Here is a 19,749-nt window from a genome sequence, read left to right as displayed (position 1 = left end):
GTACCTGTACAACACATTGGAGGAAATGATGGGACACAATGTTTATAGTGCTAAGAGGAAAGTTCGCTACAATCAAGGCTCATATTAGGAAAATGGAGCAAGTGCAAATAAATACCTTAATGAAGAGTGTTAAAAAGCTTGAGAAGGGCGTCTTCCCACTAATGCTGGACTGGAGGGTGGAGAGCGACTGCTGTGCTCCACCCTTGCTTGGGCTGCTGAGCCACGCCTGCACTCCGAGGTGCCTTACCACTCACTGCTGCTGGCTGGAGCGTGACCAGCACGCTCCATTCTAGCGTGGGCCTCTAAACCACGCCTACATGCCCTCTAAGAATGCAGGCCCAGAGGACAACTGCCACCCTGCATCCCTGCTTGGGCCACTGAACCCTGCCTGCACACTGATGCTCCCTCATTTGTGCAGACCTGGAGGATGATCATTGCGCTCCACCCCGGCTCTGAACACTGCCGCACCCCACAGGCTGGCACACTCCTCCCGTGTACTGACGGACTGCCTCACCCACCCTGGTACAGTCTGCTGCCCTCATCTACCCTCCCCATCTCTTAGACCAAGTACTGCTGTGAATGTTGGCTCCCATTTTCCCTCCCAGAACCTTGAACTTCAGTGGACTGACAGTGCTGGTTTGATGGGAGACTTGGTGGCCCCTCATCCAGACAGAGGACCCCAGCAAGTTCTGCTCACTATGTACTCAACAATCAGGCAGACAGGACCCTAGGAGACACATTGATAACAGTTGTGACTATTTGGATTGACTAACCAGACATTGGCCCAGAAGGTGAAAATGACAAAAAGAAAAACCAAACATACAGTCTCAAACATCTAGTCCATCAGGTGCAAGAACAGGTGACAGCAAAATAGAGGACTTTAAAAGTCATACAGCAGAAATCTCTGAAAAGAGAGCAACTGAAGTAAAGAAATAAATCCATGAGGCTATAGAGGAAATCAAATTGGAAGTAATGTCTTACATAAAGACAGAAAAATAATCTTATTAAATGATTTTTCAACATAGCTAAGAAAGAAATAGATAAAAAATAGAGGAGCATGGGGAATTGATTGAAACTTTGAATGAACAATGTAGAAAACAAGCAGAATCCATGAAACAAATTCAAAGATATATATACAAGAAACAAAAAATTCTATTGAAAGCTGGCAAAACCATTTAAATGAAGCTGGGGATAGAATTTTAGACCTTAAGGATAGGATCACAGATAGTGACCATGAATGGAGAATTTATAAAAACAACAAAGCAGCATGAAATGACAATCCAGCAGCTTCAAGATGATGCTAATAAAAAAAAGCAGAAAAACAAGGGGCGGCAGATTAAGCTCAGTGGCACAAGCACCTGCCTTGCAAATGCACTACCGTAAGCTCGATCCCCAGTACCAATAAAAAAAAAAAGATGATGCCAAGACAAAAAAATGTAAGATTAATAGACATCCGTGTGGATGCAGGAGTCAATGCAAAGGACATAACTAAGCTATTCAGAGAAGCAATAGCAGAAAATTTCCCAAACATGGGGGAAAATCTGATATACAAATAAGCAAGGCATATAGAACACCAAACAGTCACAACCAACATAAATCTGCACCCAAACATATAGGTCCAAGACATACAGCATAAAACCAGGATACTAAAAGCTGTTAGAGAAAAGACACAACTCACCTATCAAGGAAAGCCTACTGGTATCACAGCAGACTTTTCAGATTAAGACAAGCTTGGAGTGAAGTATTCCAAGCCCTAAAAGAAAACAACTTTCAACCCAGACTGATGTATCCAGAAAAACTGTCTTTAAAATTTAATGGAGAAACAAGATAATTCCATGACAAAGAACAACTGAAGAAATTCATATCTACAAACCAACCCTAGAAAGAGTATTGAAACATATGTTAGAAAGAGATAAAAAGGACCACAACCTCCAGAACAGCAACTGAAAGAAACCATCAGGCTGGACAAGAAATTAAACAAGGGAGAAAAGTGGGAAACCAACAATAGGAAAACAACAAAGTAAAGTAAATCTAGTACATGTCAGTGATATCCATAAATGTAAATGGGATAAATTCACCTGTCAAAACAAGCAGGTTGACAGAATGTACTAAAAAACAGGATCCCACAATATGCTGTATACAAGAAAACCATCTGACTCTAAAAGAAACTCATAGACTAAAAGTCAAAGGATGGAAAACAGCATTCTATGCAACATGAACCCTGAAAATAGCAGGGATAGATATTCTGTTTGCAGACAAAGTGAGCTTCAAACCTAAAAAGATTAAAAGATATAAAGAAGGCCATTGCATACTTGTAAGTGGAAAACTTCAAGAGAAAGAACTAACAATTATAAATATATATGCACCAAATACAAGAGAACCCAACTATATAAGACAAGTACTAATGGACATGAAAAACCAAATACACAAGGAAATAATTGTAATAGGAGACCTTAACAACCCACTGTCACAAAGAGATAGGTCAACTAGACAAAAAATCAGCAAAGAGATAACAGAACTGAACCATACCTGTGAGCAAGTGGACTTAGTGGATGTTTACAGAATGTTCCATCCAAGCACATCAGAATATACATTGTTCTCAGCTGCACATGGAACATTCTGCAAAATAGATAATATATTAACCCATAAAACATTCTTAAGTAAATGCTAAGGGAGCAAAATAATCCCGTGCATAATATCTGACCATAGTACACTAAAATTGGAAACCAATGGCAAAAAACCCTGCAAAACCTGCATAAATACATAGAAATTAAATAACAACCTTCTGAACAACCAGTGGCTTAGAGATGATATAAAGAACAAATAAAACAATACCTGAAATACAGTGAAAATGCAGATACAACATACAATGAAATGAAAGCAATCCTAAAATGGAAATATATAGCAATAGATAGTCACATCAAGAAAATGAAACTAACACAAATAAATAACCTAATGCTATCTCTCAAGCTTCTAAAAAATGAAGAGTAAGTCAAACCCAAAGCTCATAGAAGAGAGAAAATTGTAAAGATTAGAGCAGAAATTAATGCAATTGAACCAAAAAATACAAAAAATTAATGAATCAAAGAGCTGGTTTCTTGAGAGAATAAACAAAATTGATAAACTTGTAGCCAATCTTATCAAGAAAAAGAAAGAAAGAACCTCAAATCCATGAAATAAGGACTGAAAAGAGAAATTACTACAGATCCCATGGAAATTCAAAAGATCATGAACACTTTCTTTGAAAATCTCTACTCACAGAGCTCTAACAGATATAACAGCAAGTGTGTTTGGGGGTGTTAAATAGCTGACTTTATCAATGTTTTTGGAACATTGAACACAGCTGTTTGCAGTCTCCCTGTTTGAATGTCCACCTTGTGTTCTTTGATACTGTGATTTGAGGAACTATTTTCAAGAAGATAGTGTGTAATCTACTAGCAGGTGATTTCTTACTGTTATGTTTTTTTGTTTTGTTTTGTTTTGTTTTGTTTTGTAGTTCTGTATTGCGTGTACCCTTACGCCGCTTTGTTTTGTGTTTTTCTCTTTTTCCTCTTAAATAAAAATATATATATATATAAAGAAAATCTCTACTCACATAGAGTGGAAAACACAGAGAAAATGGATAGATTTCTAGAAACATATGAGCTACCAAAGGTCAGTAAAGAAGATATAACAATTTTGAATAACCCAATATCAGCTACTGAAATTGAAAACATGATTTAAAACTTACCAACAAAGAAAAGCCAGGTCCTGAGTGATTCATGGCTGAAATCTATAAGAAATTTAGAGAAGATTTAATTCAAATATTCCTTAAACTCCTCAATGAAATTGAAAGAGAAGCAGCCCTCCCCAACTCATTCTTGGAAGCAAGTATCACTCTGATACTCTGATACCAAAACCAGAGAAAAACCCAACCAAAAAGGAAAAACTATAGACCAATCTCACTAATTGAAGCAAACATTCTCAGTAAAATATTGGCAAATAGAATGCAGCAAATCATCAAGAAGATTATATACCATGACCAAGTGGGATTTTTTTTCCAGGAATTCAGGGATGGTTCAACATACACAAATGAATAAACATAATACACCACGTCAACAGAGCCAAAATCTCAATAGATGCAAAAAAAAACTTTTGAAAATTTCAACATCTGTTCATGATAAAAACCTCACAGAAACCCAGAATAGATGATACGTATCTCAATCTCATAAAGGCCATTTAAAAGACAACATTATACTAAATGGACAAAAACTGAAAACCTTCACTCTAAAATCAGGAACAAGACAAGGATATCCACTATCACCACTCTTATTCAGTATAGTTCTGGAAATATTAGCTGGAGCAATCAGACAAGAGGTAGAAATAAAAGGAATAAAAGTAGGAAAAGAAGAAGTTAAATTTTCATTATTTGCAAATGACATGATACTCTACATAGAAGACCCCAAAAACTCCATTAAAAGACTACTTCAGGTAATAAACAAAGTCAGCAATGTAGCTGGATACAAAGTTAACACTCAAAAATCAATAGCCATCCGGCACACAAACAAAAAATTCACTGAGAGAGAAATTATGGAAATATCACCTTTCAAAATAGTGTCTAAAAAATCAGATACTTAGGAGTCAACCTAATGAAAAATTTATAAGATCTATATGCTGAAAATTATACTACTCTAAAAAAAAGAGATTGAAGAGGATACTAGAAAATGGAAGAATATTCCTTGCTCTTGGTTAGGAAAAACCAACATTGTGATAATGGTCATACTCCCAAAACTGTTGTACAGATTCAGTGCAATCCTCATCAAATTACCATTAACATACCTTACACGGGTAGAGAAAATATTCCTAAAATTCATTTGGAAATGGAAGAAACCTAGAATAGCAAAGACAGTTCTGGGCAACAAAGGCAAGACAGGAGGCATCTCAGTTCCTGGCTTGAAACTATACTACAAAGCCACAGTAACAAAATCAGCATGGTCCTGGCAAAGAAATAGACCTGAGGATCAATGGAACAGATTAGCAGATACACTACTATAAAGACACTCAGCCATTTTATATTTGACAAAGAGGCTAAACAAGTTCAGTGGGAAAAGACAGCATCTTTAATAAATGGTGTTGGAAAAATTGGCTTTTCACATGCCAAAGACTGAAAATAGACCCATGCCTATTGTCATACACTAAACTAAAGTCAAATGGATCAAAGATCTAAATATTAAAACAGAAACACTAAATCTGCTGGAGGACAAGATAGGTAGAAATCTTGGAGACATAAGCGTAGGCAGAGAATTCATGAATAAAACACAAACCACATGGGATACACTTCAAAGAATCAACAACTAGGATCTCATATTACTAAAAATTTTCTGCACTTCAAAAGAAATCACCAACAGAGTGAAAATAAAACACACAGAATGAGAAAGCATTTTAACCAACAATCCCTCAGACAATGGACTTATATTCAGAACATATAAAGAACAGAAAAATATCAAGTACCCCAAATTCAAAACCCTCTCCAAAAATGGGCATCAGAGATGAATATACAGTTCTCAGATGAAGATATACAAGCAGCAAATAAATACACGAAGAAATCCTATCACTGATCATTCTTTGAGAAAAAGGTAACTAGCATTTCTACAGAGCATAAAATAAATTTATCCCAGTCATTAACTAAAAACAAATGCTTGATAAGTCTTAAAATGCCTGGGAAACAACAATTCAGTTCAAACTGAAATTTAAAAGGAAAGTATAAAGATTATATTGGAAATCAATAAAGTTGTGACTAAAAAATTAACACAAGGAATCAGAAAAGGAAGACTTGTTTTTTGAAAAAAATTAAATATATAAACCCTTATCCAAACTTACTAAAACAAAAAGAGAAAAGACTCACATCAGTGCAATTAAAAATTAAAGGCATAATCACAAGAGATACTGTCAAATTTCAGAAGATAGCCACCACTAAGAAAACTTATATTCCAAAAAACTGAAAAATATCAAAGAAATTTCAAGACTCTCAAAATCTCAAAAGATTCTTAGACTCATACAAATTTCTTGAGCTGATCCAAGAAGACACAAAAATGTTGAATATCTCAATAACAGTCAATGGAAAATGATATAGTAATTTAAAAATCTACCAAAAACCCACCACCACCAACAGCAACAACAATAAGAACAAAAACTAATGATCTGATGGATTCACCATTGGATTCTATAAAATGTTTAGGAACGTTGTTTGACCAATGGGGCTCTACAATTTGTGGGGGTTATGTTCCTAAAGCATCCACCTATTGTAAAAAATCATGAATTTCAGATAAGTTCAGAAAATGCCTAAAAATGTTTAGCTCTGTAGTTTAAACTCTAAATATGTCTCTTGCAATTAAATAATTTAATTTAACAAAATACTGTATTAATAAAGCCTTAGAAGATGCAGGGTACTTTGGAGGCATCTTAAGGATCTTAGGGCTGTAAGAAAAAAACTGAGAATGTTCCAAATAGCTACACATACAGAACAGCAACTTGTTATGGTACAGGAATGCTAGTGCATCTCAAGGAGATGACTTACAGGGCAGTAGACAATCAGCAGCAAGAACTGAATAACACTATTGGATTGACTACTTGCAAACCTCCTGCGTCCTCCCCCAAATTGTGAAGGATATTTATGCAATATTTGGTAGGATCTGTGAATAATTATTAGTTAAGTTCTAAAGAAAAATCTGGAAATGTTGAGGCCATGAACTCTAAATCATAACTTCACAGAGTTATGATATACAGTACTCTCAAAATTCTTCAATGAAACTCAAATGGAAGGAATGCTTCCAAACTTGTTTATGGAAGCCTGCATAACTGATTCAAAATTCAAAGTGTCAAAGAAAACTACAGGCTGCTCTTCTTCATGAACATAAATGCAAATATTTTCAAAAAGGTATTTGTCAACAGAATGCAAGATATCACCAAAAAAGATCATACACAGTGACCAAGTAGGTTTCATTCTTGAATTGAAAAGATAGTCCAACATATGCAAATTAGTTTTTAACAGTTCTTTTACCACCGTATTTTAAGTTTTGGTGTACAGATTTTCACATCTTCTTTCAATATATTCCTAGGTAATTCATATTTTTATTCTATTGGACATTGTACTTCTGAAATTTCAATTTGCAATGACTTATAAGAAGTTCCATTCATATGTACATATTGCTTTTAAATGCAGTGTCATTAAGTGTTTCTTTCAGTTTCTTGTACTGGTTGGAATTTCTGTTCCAATTTTTAATAGAATTAGAGGAAAAATGTTGCCTTATTTTTTTAGGGAAAAACTTTCTAGTTTGTGTGTGTGTGTGTGTGTGTGTGTGTGTGTGTGCATGTGCACATGTGTATGGTACCAGAAATTAACTTTCTAGTTTTTGTATGTAATGATAGCTGACAGTTTTTCAGATGCTATTAATAAGGTTGAGAATAACCCTGTATTTTCCTAGTACATTAGGAAAAACTCAAAAAACAGGCAAAATTCTTGTTATGTAAACCACATTGTAAAAGGTATAATGACAATGCTGAGAAATTTGTGTAAACTTATTAGAATTAATTTCTTAAATTTCCTCTGATAGTTTCAAAAGTAATAAAATAAGTGGACTCCTTCAAAGTATGTTTAAGAAATAGACTGAGTTGCTGAAAATATAAGAAAAGTAAGACAATACATGAAAAGTACAAAAATACTCTTAGATATGCACATTTTATATACATATCTGACAAGATTAATTATCTATGCAATGCAAAATTAAGATAGCCAGGCCCCAGATGACCCACTCAAGACACTGTGAAACCATTAGCACAGGGACATTTGAATTGAAATGATACCTCCTGGGAGGAGAAGACTGAAGAAGAGGGGATCTTCAGGGAGGAGTAGCTCCTACCCAAACACTCTGAAGCTCAGTTGTCCATCCTCCTAATGCCTATGCTGCAGAAAGATTTGATCCTAAAGCCAAGAATCACATTTAGTTGCTCTCAAGAGTGTTTTCTGTCAGTTTGCCTCCCCAGGCTCAGTAGAACAAATATCTGGTCTCAGAAAAGCACAGGTTTCCTTGACAAGCAATAGATACTCTGTCCAGACGGACAGCCAGGAAGACATGAGCGATACCTTTTTTTATTTATTTAGGACAGGAAAGTCCAAATTCGGTGCATCACTGACACTGTCCAAAGCCATCTTCACGTCTGCCTTGCTGAAACCACTAGCACTGCAAAGGTGAGTGAATCCTGTTTCTTTACAGTTTTAATCTTCAGACCAGCAATGGAGCTCCTAAAACATGCACTTCACTATAAGAATGGTGGTGAGCCTTCTGCTTGGAACTCACTGTAGAATGGTAGCTCATATGAGAGTCATACTCTCTGCATCGTGAATTTTATAGAAAATGATAGACCATAGTTTAGAAAAATAGAAAAGTTTGGTTTTATGTCCCATCATATAAGAAGCTGAATACTGAGCTATTTTATGTACTTTATGACCAGAGGGTTTATTCATAACTGAATATATTTCTCTTGAACAAAGACCAGGCATCAAGAGTCTATGAGCCAGAATTTTTAAATGAGGCATAATAGGGGTTACAAAGGTGGGACAGGACAGCCTGGCAGTTCTGATTAGCCAGCAGGGTGAGATCATCAATTATAGGGCTAGGTTAATTACCATCAGTTACCAGACTAAGCTAACGATCATCAGTTACAAGACTAAGTTAGTGACCATCAGTTACAAAATTAGATTAATAACCACACAGTTTGACAGCATCAGGCATCCTGTATGTTTGGTTATGCTCTCATGGTTACAGGGCTCAAGGAAGCAATTACAGAGCCATGAAATAATTACAGAGCCAGGCAACTTCAAAGAGAAATTTAAAAAGAATAACTTTTCCTGGTACAGTTTTTCCTTTCTTTCTCATTCATGTTTTCCCCAAAATGAGACTTAATTAGACATCAGAAATGTTAGAACCAATCAGCCATCCTTATGTACATTATGGAGTAGCCACCAAGCAAGAGAGCAGTGAGGTATAATCCTCTGCATGACAATGGCCATCACCATGGTTATGATCAGCTATTAATTACAGCTTAAATTTATTTTCCTGTCAGATCTTAATTTCATGGAAACATGGCCTTGTTTATTTATTATTATTCTTGGTTTCTCAGTGGTTCCATTTTCCCCAGCAGGACTCCCTTCAAGCTGCATCTTTCTTATGAGCTATTTGGTCCCTTGTGATGCAAAAAGAAATTCTGGTTCCATCCTTTACATTTCTCTCTCTGTCCCTGAAACTAGCTCTGATTCCTTTCATTGGAGAGTAATATTTAGGGAGAAAGATTTGGATGCTGTTATGGATTAAAAACTGGTGGTCAAATTAATGCCAGCTGAATTAAATCAGCATGGTGCTGAGTGCAGATGTTCTACCTGGGAAAGTTGCCAGCATAAATAGAGATGTAGAGAAGATGAGTGAGGCATTGAGGGTTTCTCTAAGTGTTGCTGGTTGAGCCGCTGGTTCTCCTGGAGGAGCTCCTCATGAGTAACTTCCTCAGTGTCATCAAAGGAGCTTGGGACATTGTTGGTGAGAGGGGCTGTGGTTCACTTTGGGGGAGCTCTGGTACTTATATTGAGCATCACTTCTGGCTCCAGAGGAGAAGATGTATGCCATTAATCTCCAGGACAAATTTGTCATGCTGGCTTTCTGGCATGTACTCAACTGTTCCTATTGTCAGAGGAGCTTGGGACCTTCATGTTGCTGAGGATGCCTGTGGTGCTTTTCAGGACAGCCCTGGTTCTTATTTTGAGCATGACTTCTTGGCTCCAATGTAGAACCCTCAACCTACCAGCGCAGCTCCTTCACCCCCCTGGCACAGACTTTCTAGCTTCCACTGCTGACATTTGGGCCTTCCCAGTGTGGATCTGTAAAACAGTCTGGTGTGAGTCATGCTTGTGGGCTCTTGACCTTCTGATAGACTCGGGGGAGGCACTGTCATGGGCCCTGAGTCTTCATCTGGACTCCTGTAGGACATTGCTGTAGGATCCAGGTCCTTGGTTGAATATTCTGAGTCTTTAGTGTTGTGGACAGATTTCCTGCACTTTCTTGTATTTTACTCTGGGTGACTATCATAATACTATAAATTCTATGTTTTGATTCTAATTGTTCTCCTCACAACCCCTGACTACACCAGATGCTTATTGTTGTTGGTGTTTTCTGATTTTGCTCAGAAGGTAGATATTGTGAGTATGGGTGTTACATATAGTTACATTATATAGATTCTATATCAATCTATTTAAAAGCAAACTCCTGAGGGAGTGCTAATAGTTTTATGGGTATAGACATGTCAAAATTTATAAAATTATACCTCAAGAAAGCTTCTTAGAAGACATGGCTCCAACCTAATGTCTCGGATAAAAATCCAGCCTTATTTTGATCTCTCCTCTTGGGGTTGGTACTTTTTTCTCATTATCTCAACATGGTTTCCATTTTCTAAAGCTTTAAACACACCTAAGTATTTTTAGGATGGATTACCTAGATTTTGCTAAAAGCAAACATAGTGTGTGAAAGCTAATCTTTGCATACAGTTTTCAGGCAAATTTATAATTTGATGCTTTTGACAAATGCTTAGGTAACCCAGCTCTTTAGGGTACTAGACATGTTTTTATGAGTTTTTCACATCTCTTTTTGGTCAGTGATCATCCAGAGACATCATGCCAGAGACAGTCACAAGTCTGAATTTTTGTCATGGCTTAGATTCACTGTGGAGCTTCCTAAAAATGGAACTATTCTGTTTTTTTTAACCTATTTATTTTGCCCCCTTAATGTTTTGGGACTAATCAATACTGTTGTGTATTTAATTTAATATTTTCTGTGGCTATATTTTTATGTTTTTGATTATTACAAATAAAGATATCATGAATAATCTCTAGTATTTTGTTTTTTATAACATGTAATCATATAAGTGTAAAGGTACCTCTATTCTGCTTCTGCATAAAATATTGGATATTATAGTGAATTGCAGTCATTTATTGTGCTATGAACACTAGAACTTACCCCTATGTCTATTTAGACACTCATTATCAAAATTCTTGCTACCACAACTTCCCCATCCTTTGTAGTATTTTTAATGACTAGAATACACTGAGGTAATTTTTAAAAATTTTCACATATAAAAGAGAACATGTAGTATTTGTCTTTCTGTATTTGGGCTTACTTGATTTAACATAATGTCCTCCAGTTTCATTCACTTTGCTACAAATGATAAGATATCATTCTTTTATGGTTAAATAATATTCCATCTTACATATGTACTACATTTTCTTTTGCCATGTATCTATTTTTTTCTTTTTTTATTTAAAGAGAAAAAAAAACAAAACAGAAAAAAGGGTAGAAATAATACAGAATTTCAGAAAAATAAACAGTAAGAAATCACTAGTTGATAAGTTACATATTGTCATCTTAGAAATAGTTGTTCAAGTTAGAAAATTAAAGTATACAAAGTGACATTCAAATAATGATACTGCAAACAGTTCTCCTCAATGATCCAACAAAAACTTAGTAATATGCTTATCATTCCTACACACTTGTTTTTTTATCTTAAAGAGGGTAAGATTAAACATGACAAAACAGAACAAAACAGTTCATAAGGAAACAATGTAAAGAAACACAGATTTCAAAGCAAGTCCACTGGAGATCTTCACATCTATCTTGTTATCTCTAGTTTTCTTCCAAATAGTTGTCCCCATCTTCACACACATTGAATACATACTGCATATTATAGAACTAATCAAATCATTACAGGATGATAAAGGCTTTTTAGATCTTCAAGACCTGATTTTGGGGAAGTCAATAATGACTACCATAATGTCTCTCATTCTCTTCATAATAGCTGTCTTTATCTTTATGTATGCTGAAATTGAACATGAGACTAGACTAATACCACTCTGAACAGTGAATGACAGTATTGCTAGATTTTATATCATAATGCTACAGAATTAGCATTGGTTTCTTAGTGTGCCTTCTTCTTCAGAGTATCTGTTCATTACATTGTGTATTATATAATCTGTTCCCATAAATAGTTTAGAAATTCTTCCCATGTGTGAATCTCTACATGTATATCTATCCTTTCTGAATTGTAGGGGAAAACAGATCAAAGCAAGACAACAAAAAATTCCTAGAAAAATGTGAAATGAAAAAGACATATAAGACTTTAATATTAGGTGATCTACAGTAGTTACTATGCTTTTTCTTGTTATTTTCAATAGAATTGTCCACATCATCAGGCATTATATAGTTAAGCATAGCATTACATAGCTATTTTTATAAAAACACAACTTTGAAGACATTGTAGGACTTGAAAACAGTTAATAAGCAAAACTAGAATGGATATATTTTGCATCTTGTCATCTTCAGTGTAGTTGCCTCTACTCTTAGACTTGATACTATCAAGCATACCAAATTCGAATAAAATCAGTCAATGCAAAACAGCAGCCTAACAAACCAGCTATAATAAGATCAGTCATAGTAAGAAATGTAAGTAATACAGGGTTTCAATTTAATAGGAAATTAAGAATAGTTACCATGGTATAACCTGCTAATTTTGGGTTAGCTGTCTGTGCCCTCAAATCTAATATGAGTAGACAGAATGGAACAAAATATAATCAAACTAAACAGAGTGATAAGACTACTGTGACTTTAAAATCCTGATACACTATTAATAATGTCCTCTGCCTTTGTTTTTTAGACAGTACCTCCTCTTTCCCTTTCTCAGGGTGCTTTGTATATCTTGGGTCCCACTAGCTCCTTTATTTTTTAGATTAGAGGTCCAAACTGTTATCTGAGTGTTGCTAAAACTTTTTACCCCTGAGCTTGGTCTTGAACTGTACTCCTCTACTTGTTAAGGTCTCAAGGTTTCCCTTCCTTCCAGCTGTGTAGTTCTACACTGCCCCAAAGTGTCATAGCTTTCCAAACTATCTGTGGCTGCTGGATGAGTTGTCCCTATTTCTCTCGAGTTTCCTGTCACATATAGCTTTGTTTTATCATCTTTGACTCTCAGTTTATTAACCCTCTTTCAGGTTGAGTGTATTTCCTATTCAAGGCATCTCAATGGATCATGCCTCCTAATCTATGCTGTCTGTGTTTCTTTTTTGGTAGTGTATCAAGGCTATCTATATTATAGATTGTAACTTACCATCTCTGCCTCATCGCTGCTATTCTATTCTACTGCTATTATTTTTCCACTTTACTCCTTCATTCCACTGTCTGCCCTGTTTGTTGAGGTCTCTCTGTCACTGTTGCTGCAATCCTGTTATTTTTTCCTCTCTTTCTGGAATGTCCTTCAGTACTATTTGTAGGGTTGAGTTGGTGGCTATGAACTTCCAAAGTTCCTCCTTGTCTTGGAAATATCTTGTGTCTCCATTAATTTTGAGAGAAAGGTTTTCCAGGCACATCAGTCTTGGTTGGAGGTTATTTTCTTTCAGGGCTTGGACTATTTCCCCCCAGGCTCTTCTTGATTTGAGAGTTTGTGTTGATAAGTCTCTTGTTATTTTGATAATTTTACCTTTGTAGGTAATCTGCTTCTTTTCTCTGGCTGCTTTTAGTATTCTGTTCTTGTGGTGGATTTCTGGAATCTTTTATTATATGTCTGGGTGTAGATCTGTTTTGGTTGTAGGTGGCTGGAGTTCTGTATGCCTCATTTATCTGGATATCATTTCTTTTTCCTATGCGTGGGAAGCTTTCCTTAATTATATTTGTGAATAGTCTTTGTAATTCATTTGTGTTTACTCCTGCTTCTTTGCTCATGTTTTTTATTCTTAAGTTATGAACCCTCTTGTCGTCTTCTAGCCTTTGAATTGTTTTTTTCCTGTTATTTTTAAGAGATCTTTTCTTTCATGATCACACATCATAAATCTCTCTTCAAGTTTCAAAAGGCTAACTTTAGTTTCTGTCAAGGCATTTTGCCAGCTTTCAATAGAGTTTTCAATTTCCTGGTAATCTTTTTGGATCTGTTTCATGTATTCTAGGTTGTGTTTATATTATTTATCAAAGGTTTCTCTTCCTTTTCTGAGTTCCTCTGTTCTTCCATCTGTGGGAGGGGCTTATCATTTCTTTAATTAATCTTTTTATATCTTGCCTCACTTGGATCAGAAGTACAGTTTTAAATTCATCTATGAGGTCACAAATGTATTTCTTTATGTCCGCTGATGCTGTGTCTAATATTGCATGATTACCTCTCCTGGGCTTATTTTCCCAGGGCCAGTGGCTGGAGGTTTTTTAAAATTTCTACCTCTTGTCATGTTTCTGTTTTCTTTCATACAGGTGTGTCCTGGAGGTCTCTGGCTCTCTCCATGTTGCTTAGGGTCTTTCCACAGTGTGCTGATTGGGGTTTTGCTGCCCTCCCCAATTTGCTGTTATCTGAGGTACACGCAAGGATGCAGGGATGGTGCAGGCTAGTCTCAAGGCTCTGAGCCAGTTGACCTGCAAGTTACTTTAGCAACTTAGGCTGTACCTTGTGGACATTACAGAGTCATGACAGTTTTGACCCTGGCTACTGTGTCCCAACTAGATGCATAGCTCAGCCCCAGAAGTTCTCACCAGTCTTCTCTGTGCCAGGGGCAGCCAACTGACATCACTAGTGCTGGGCTCTTCCCAACTCCAAGATGTCCTCCAGCCAGTGGCAGCAGCCATGGGACCCAATCCCCAGAACTCACTGGGAATCAATGCAGTTCTCCATCTTGGCTTCCACTCCATGCTGTGTTGCATCCTCCCACCAAGGGCTCAGGACTCAATAATTCCCGTTATCAGTGGCCATGGCTTTAGTTCAACTTCGAATTGCCTGACTCCATGGCACTTCCAGCACAGCATGGACCTGTTTCAATGAGCGCGTAGGGCTCCAGCCCTCCACTAGAGTTTTTCCTTCCTCCGCAGAGGTAGATTATAGCTTGATGTAGTTTTTCCTTGTCTATATCAGCATCCTCCCTCTTCAGAAAACTGTGCAGTACCCAGCTTTGGTACCCAGGTGCATGGTCCTCTCCACGGCCTCCTCTGGCACAGCCAGGCAGCTCCAGCTGCTCTACAATGCCCCAGGACCCACATTCCAGTACTCACTGAGAGCCAATAAAGCTCTCCATCTTGGCCCACTTCACACTGTGCCCTCCCGTCAAGGGCCCCAGACTCATTGACTCCCGTTATCAGCAGCTGCGGCTTCAGCGTGACTTTGGATCATCCAACTCTAGGGCACGCCCAGCACAGCGCGGAACGGGTCTCAGTGAGCTTGTCAGGCTTCAGCCCTCCACCCACGCTTTTCCTTCCTCTCCCTAATTTTATTTTTCCCTTCAGTTTCCTCCGGGGTTAATAAGAATCATTCTCCAATCATCTGGCCCTCTTCATGTTGTCAAATTCTAGCATCTGAGCTATTTTCCCCACAGAGGTTCTCTATTCAGCTTCCCAGCAAGCCACCATTTTTCTCCGAGCTTCCATGTATCTATTGATGAGCATTTAGTTGTAACATTTCTTGGCTCTTGTGAATGGTTTACCATAGCAATAAACTTAAGAGTGTAGATATTCCTTTGCCATGCTGACTTTGTTTCCTTTGGATCAATGCCTAATGGTGGAAACACTGATTTGCACAGTTAGCTCAATTTAATAGTTTAATGAAGAACCTCCATACTGTTTTTCATAATGAGTATCCTAATTTACATTGCCATCAACATAGCATAAAAGTTCTGTTGTCTCTGAATCTTTAGTAGTATTTGTCAGTTTTTGATATTTTGGCAACAGCAATCTACCTGAGGTGTAGTAATAGTCCACTATGGTTTTGATTTGTATTACTCTGATGGTGTGCCTGCTGCCTCCTCTCCCTGTGTGAGTTGGGGATCTTGTCCTAGCCCTTCTTGTACCTGGCCCAATTTCAAAATTGTGGGCATGTCTAAGAAGCAGTCTGGTGAGTGCTTAGTGTCACCTAAGTGAGTAGAGGCCTCAGCTCCTGCCAGAGAACTGGAGATCTGATTTCTGGATCAGGGCAGCAGAGCAGAAGCAAGGTGCATCACTCCATCTCTAGGCCTCCACCTGCCCCTTTCAAGGGTAATATAGTGAGAATGATCATGGTGACTTCCTAAGCCACACCACTAAGCATAATACAGGACTCCACAGTCAATCCTGAACTGATAATTCTAGCTAAGAAAGTGGAAAGGCCGCTTGAGCTTCATGTTTGCCTGAAAAGTGAGAGACGCCAGTGTACCCAAGATGGCAGGATGTAAGAACATGCACTTTTTTTGTTTGTTTGTTTGTTTGTTTGTTTGTCTTTTTCATTTTTGTCGGTACCAGGGATCGAACTCGCGACCACACGCTTGCAAGGCAGGTGCTTATGCCGCTGAGCTAAATCCCCAGCCCCTGAACATGCACTTTTAATGGTCATATCCCAAGTGTGTGTGGACAGATTGACCAATGCACCCTTTGCTTCTTCTATGATGTCCTTTTGGGTCATATCCCAAATGTGTGTGGACAGATTGACTAATGCACCCTTTGCTTCTTCTATGATGTCCTTTTGGCTGGAATGCCACATGGAGGCTCCTTCCAGGTGGCAGTAGGGGAACACAGCCGAGTTCTGAAATGTACAAAGTGGTGCCTCCAAGTAGGCACCAGTCCCTGGGCTGCCCAGTCCTGATGAGTCTTAGAGCAGCCCCAGGTCTCTGCTTGGCCATCTTTATGATGGTGCCACCAGCAGAGATGACAGTTATCTTGGAGCCACTGACACTTTGTGATTGTGATGATAGGTGTCAGGGTGGCTATGGTGATGAGAATAGTGGGTTGTGCTACTTTTGTCACTGGGATGGTGGAGCCCCACTTGCTCTTTTTCTTGGGCATCTGGAGCAGCTGTGCTAGCAGTGATAGTAGAGGTGGCCATGGCATTGGCAGTGGTGCTTTTCTTGGTACCTGTCTTATTCTCAATTTTAATTCAATCCTTTTTGGTCTTTTCTAATTTATCCATTTTAATCTTCTGGGCCTTGGCTAATGTTTTGTAGTAGGAGTGTTCAAACCAGCCATGGAGATCAAATATATCCTTTGGGTAGTTGATGCCTTGCTCATCATCTCTGTTGCTTTTCTCTCATTGCTGAGAAGGGAAGGTTTATTTAGCTCACAGTTTGTGAAGGTTTCAGTCCACAATCATTTGGATCCAAGACAGGGTGGCATAGCACAGGGGCAAAACTTCAAGATGGCAGAAGACAGAAAAAGCAACAAAGAGAAAAAAAGAGGGAGCAAGCATTTTTCCTCCCTTATATTGTATGCAGGCTATCTGTCCTCAGGTGGGTGTAACACTTACAACATCTCCACAACCTACTTTTGCACAGGCTCAGGATATTTGCAAAGTGAATACCCTGGCACCCTGATGAGTGACTTAGTTAAACTTCTAAACTTCTCAGATTGACACAGGGGATGACATCCTAGAGATAAGAATATGTCCGCTACACCCCAGGATACAGAATGCTGAGTTACTTAGATAAGCTTTTACATTTCTCAAGTTGACACAGTGTGTCAACCATTACACTTCCCAATGGCATGTAACTGAATCAGCTTCTCATACATTCTGGGGTTCTTAAATTCTTCTTTTGAATGGTGTAGCTCATGTCCATTCCTTCCTTTATCTTTCCCTCATTAAACCTCTGGATCTTGTCCTGTAAGTGATTTGAATACCTGCCAGGAGGTTTTGGAGTGCCCACTCCAGGTGACAGAAAAGGAGCAATGACTGAGGAGCCAGAAACTAAGTAAGCAAAAAAAAAATTACAAGAACTATCAGAGGGAGCCCCTGATGTATAGATGAGGAACACAGATACATCTCCATGGCACCTTTGAAGAGTACATCAATGACAGGTAACAGAGAAAGACTAGGCAGATCTCGAGTGAGTGGTGCTTCATTTAGCTTACATGTGAGGATGGTAAAAAAAAAAAACCAAAAGGTTTAAATGCTCCTGAGAAAGCAAATTACATGATGAAAATGTTGAAGGTGGAAAACTAAACGTCAATGAAGGATGTATGGTTTCCAGAGCATGCTGGGTGGAATTTATGGGACAAATTAGGTCTCATGAAGGAAATAAGTTCATTCTTTCCCTTTCCCACAGGAGGTGTTTTAAGATGAATATCCATGTGGAAAACTGGCTTTGAAAATTGAGACCTACAATTTCTTCTCAGAGATCTACAAACAGGAGTATGTGACCTGGGGCTGCTCCATCTAAATGGCAAACCACAACCAGACACTGGTAACCGAGTTTGTGCTGGAGGGGTTCTCAGAGCACCCTGGGCTGAGACTGTTCTTGCTTGGCTCCTTCCTGTCCCTCTACACTGTGGCACTCACAGGTAATGTTGTGATTATTGCTTTGGTCAGCTTTACCAAAGGTCTTCAGAGCCCCATGTACTTTTTTCTGTGCAACTTGGCTAGCATGGATATCATCTGCACCTCTTCTGTGCTACCCAAGGTTCTGGTTGGCCTGGCATCTGCAGAAAACACTATCTCCTTCCAAGGCTGTATGGCCCAGCTCTTCTTCCTCATTTGGTCTCTATCATCAGAGTTGCTGCTGCTCACAGTCATGGCCTATGACCGCTACGTGGCCATCTGCTTTCCTCTGCACTACAGCTCCAGAATGAGCCCTCACCTCTGTGTGGCCCTGGCCATGGCTGTGTGGGGCATCTGTGCCTTGAATGCTTTGGTCCACACTGGTCTGATGACACAGTTGTCATTCTGTGGCCCCAGGGTGATCACTCACTTTTTCTGTGAGATCCCCCCTCTTCTGCTGCTGTCTTGCAGCCCCACACATATGAATAGCATCATGACTCTCCTGGCTGATGCCTTCTATGGATGCCTCAACTTCCTGCTCACCCTGCTCTCCTATGGCTGCATCGTGTCCAGTGTCTTGCAAATGCGCTCAGCTGAAGGGAGACGGAAGGCCTTCTCCACCTGCTCCTCTCACCTCATTGTGGTCTCGGTGTTCTACTCATCTGTGTTCTGTTCCTATATCAGCCCTGCCTCTAGTTACAGCCCAGAGAGAAATAAAGTGTCTGGAGTGCTGTACTCTACCTTGAGTCCTGCCCTGAACCCCCTCATCTACACTCTCAGGAACCAAGAGGTGAGGCGTGCCCTGCGGAGACTCTTGCACTTCTCCAGATGTCAGATGTAGTTGTCCAAACTGTTATGGAATCAGGGATCCTCCCATGCCTAACACCTATGAGAGGACTGGTAAAGATGAGACCTATGGGCTGGGGATTTAGCTCAGCGGCATAAGCACCTGCCTTGCAAGCTGCAGTCATGAGTTTGATCCCTGGTACAATAAAAAAATGAGATGAGACCTAACTGCCACTTAGCAAAATCACCCTTGGACATGGAAGCTGAACAGTTTAGGCTCTGCTGTGTGAGTTATTTTGTTTGAGTAACATAGGGCTTGTGTATCCAGTGAATGTCTGATCCACAGAAGCAGCATCACAAGACATGGCAAATGCTCCTCTTCTATGCAGGGAATCATATGGCTGTCATCCCTGTGACTCTAAGGAACTTTGGTTATTCTTGACCCTGCTCTTGCCGAACTGCCACTGTACCCTGGCCTGGTCCTAAGTTCCAGGTCAAAAATAAAAAAAAAAGGTGCTGGTAACATCTGTGTCTTACTGTACCACACTCATACACTGGCAGGTAATGACCATTTTATGTAAGTCCAGAGTCTCCTCTCTCCTTCAATACATGGTCAGGCTCTCTTCCTCCAAATGGTCTTTTGTCTTG

At 38.8% G+C, this 19,749-nt stretch overlaps 1 protein-coding gene and 1 pseudogene across 1 annotated transcript; one reads left to right on the top strand and one right to left on the bottom strand.

The window, feature by feature from the left end:
* Window positions 1-14,800: 14,800 nt before the first annotated feature.
* LOC100721853 (SAP30-binding protein-like) lies at window positions 14,801-17,839 on the bottom strand (annotated as a pseudogene).
* A 375-nt stretch (window positions 17,840-18,214) lies between these two features.
* On the top strand, window positions 18,215-19,156 carry LOC100722128 (olfactory receptor 13A1-like). Its single transcript, XM_013143287.2, has one exon. The coding sequence runs from the start codon at window positions 18,218-18,220 to the stop codon at window positions 19,154-19,156; it is 939 nt and encodes a 312-aa protein (XP_012998741.2). The 5' UTR covers window positions 18,215-18,217.
* The last annotated feature ends 593 nt before the right edge of the window (window positions 19,157-19,749 follow it).

Source organism: Cavia porcellus, unplaced genomic scaffold (genome assembly GCF_034190915.1).
Source record: "Cavia porcellus strain 051 isolate PalLab524CR breed Dunkin Hartley unplaced genomic scaffold, mCavPor4.1 scaffold_2, whole genome shotgun sequence".
Lineage (NCBI taxonomy): Eukaryota > Metazoa > Chordata > Mammalia > Rodentia > Caviidae > Cavia > Cavia porcellus.
Note: the sequence above shows the minus strand (reverse complement) of the source record. Positions and strands in the feature narration are given on the sequence as shown.

What these genes read in the sequence shown, in the direction of transcription:
- LOC100722128 (XM_013143287.2), top strand. Translation starts at nt 18,218, where the DNA reads ATGGCAAACCACAACCAGACACTGGTAACCGAGTTTGTGCTGGAGGGG.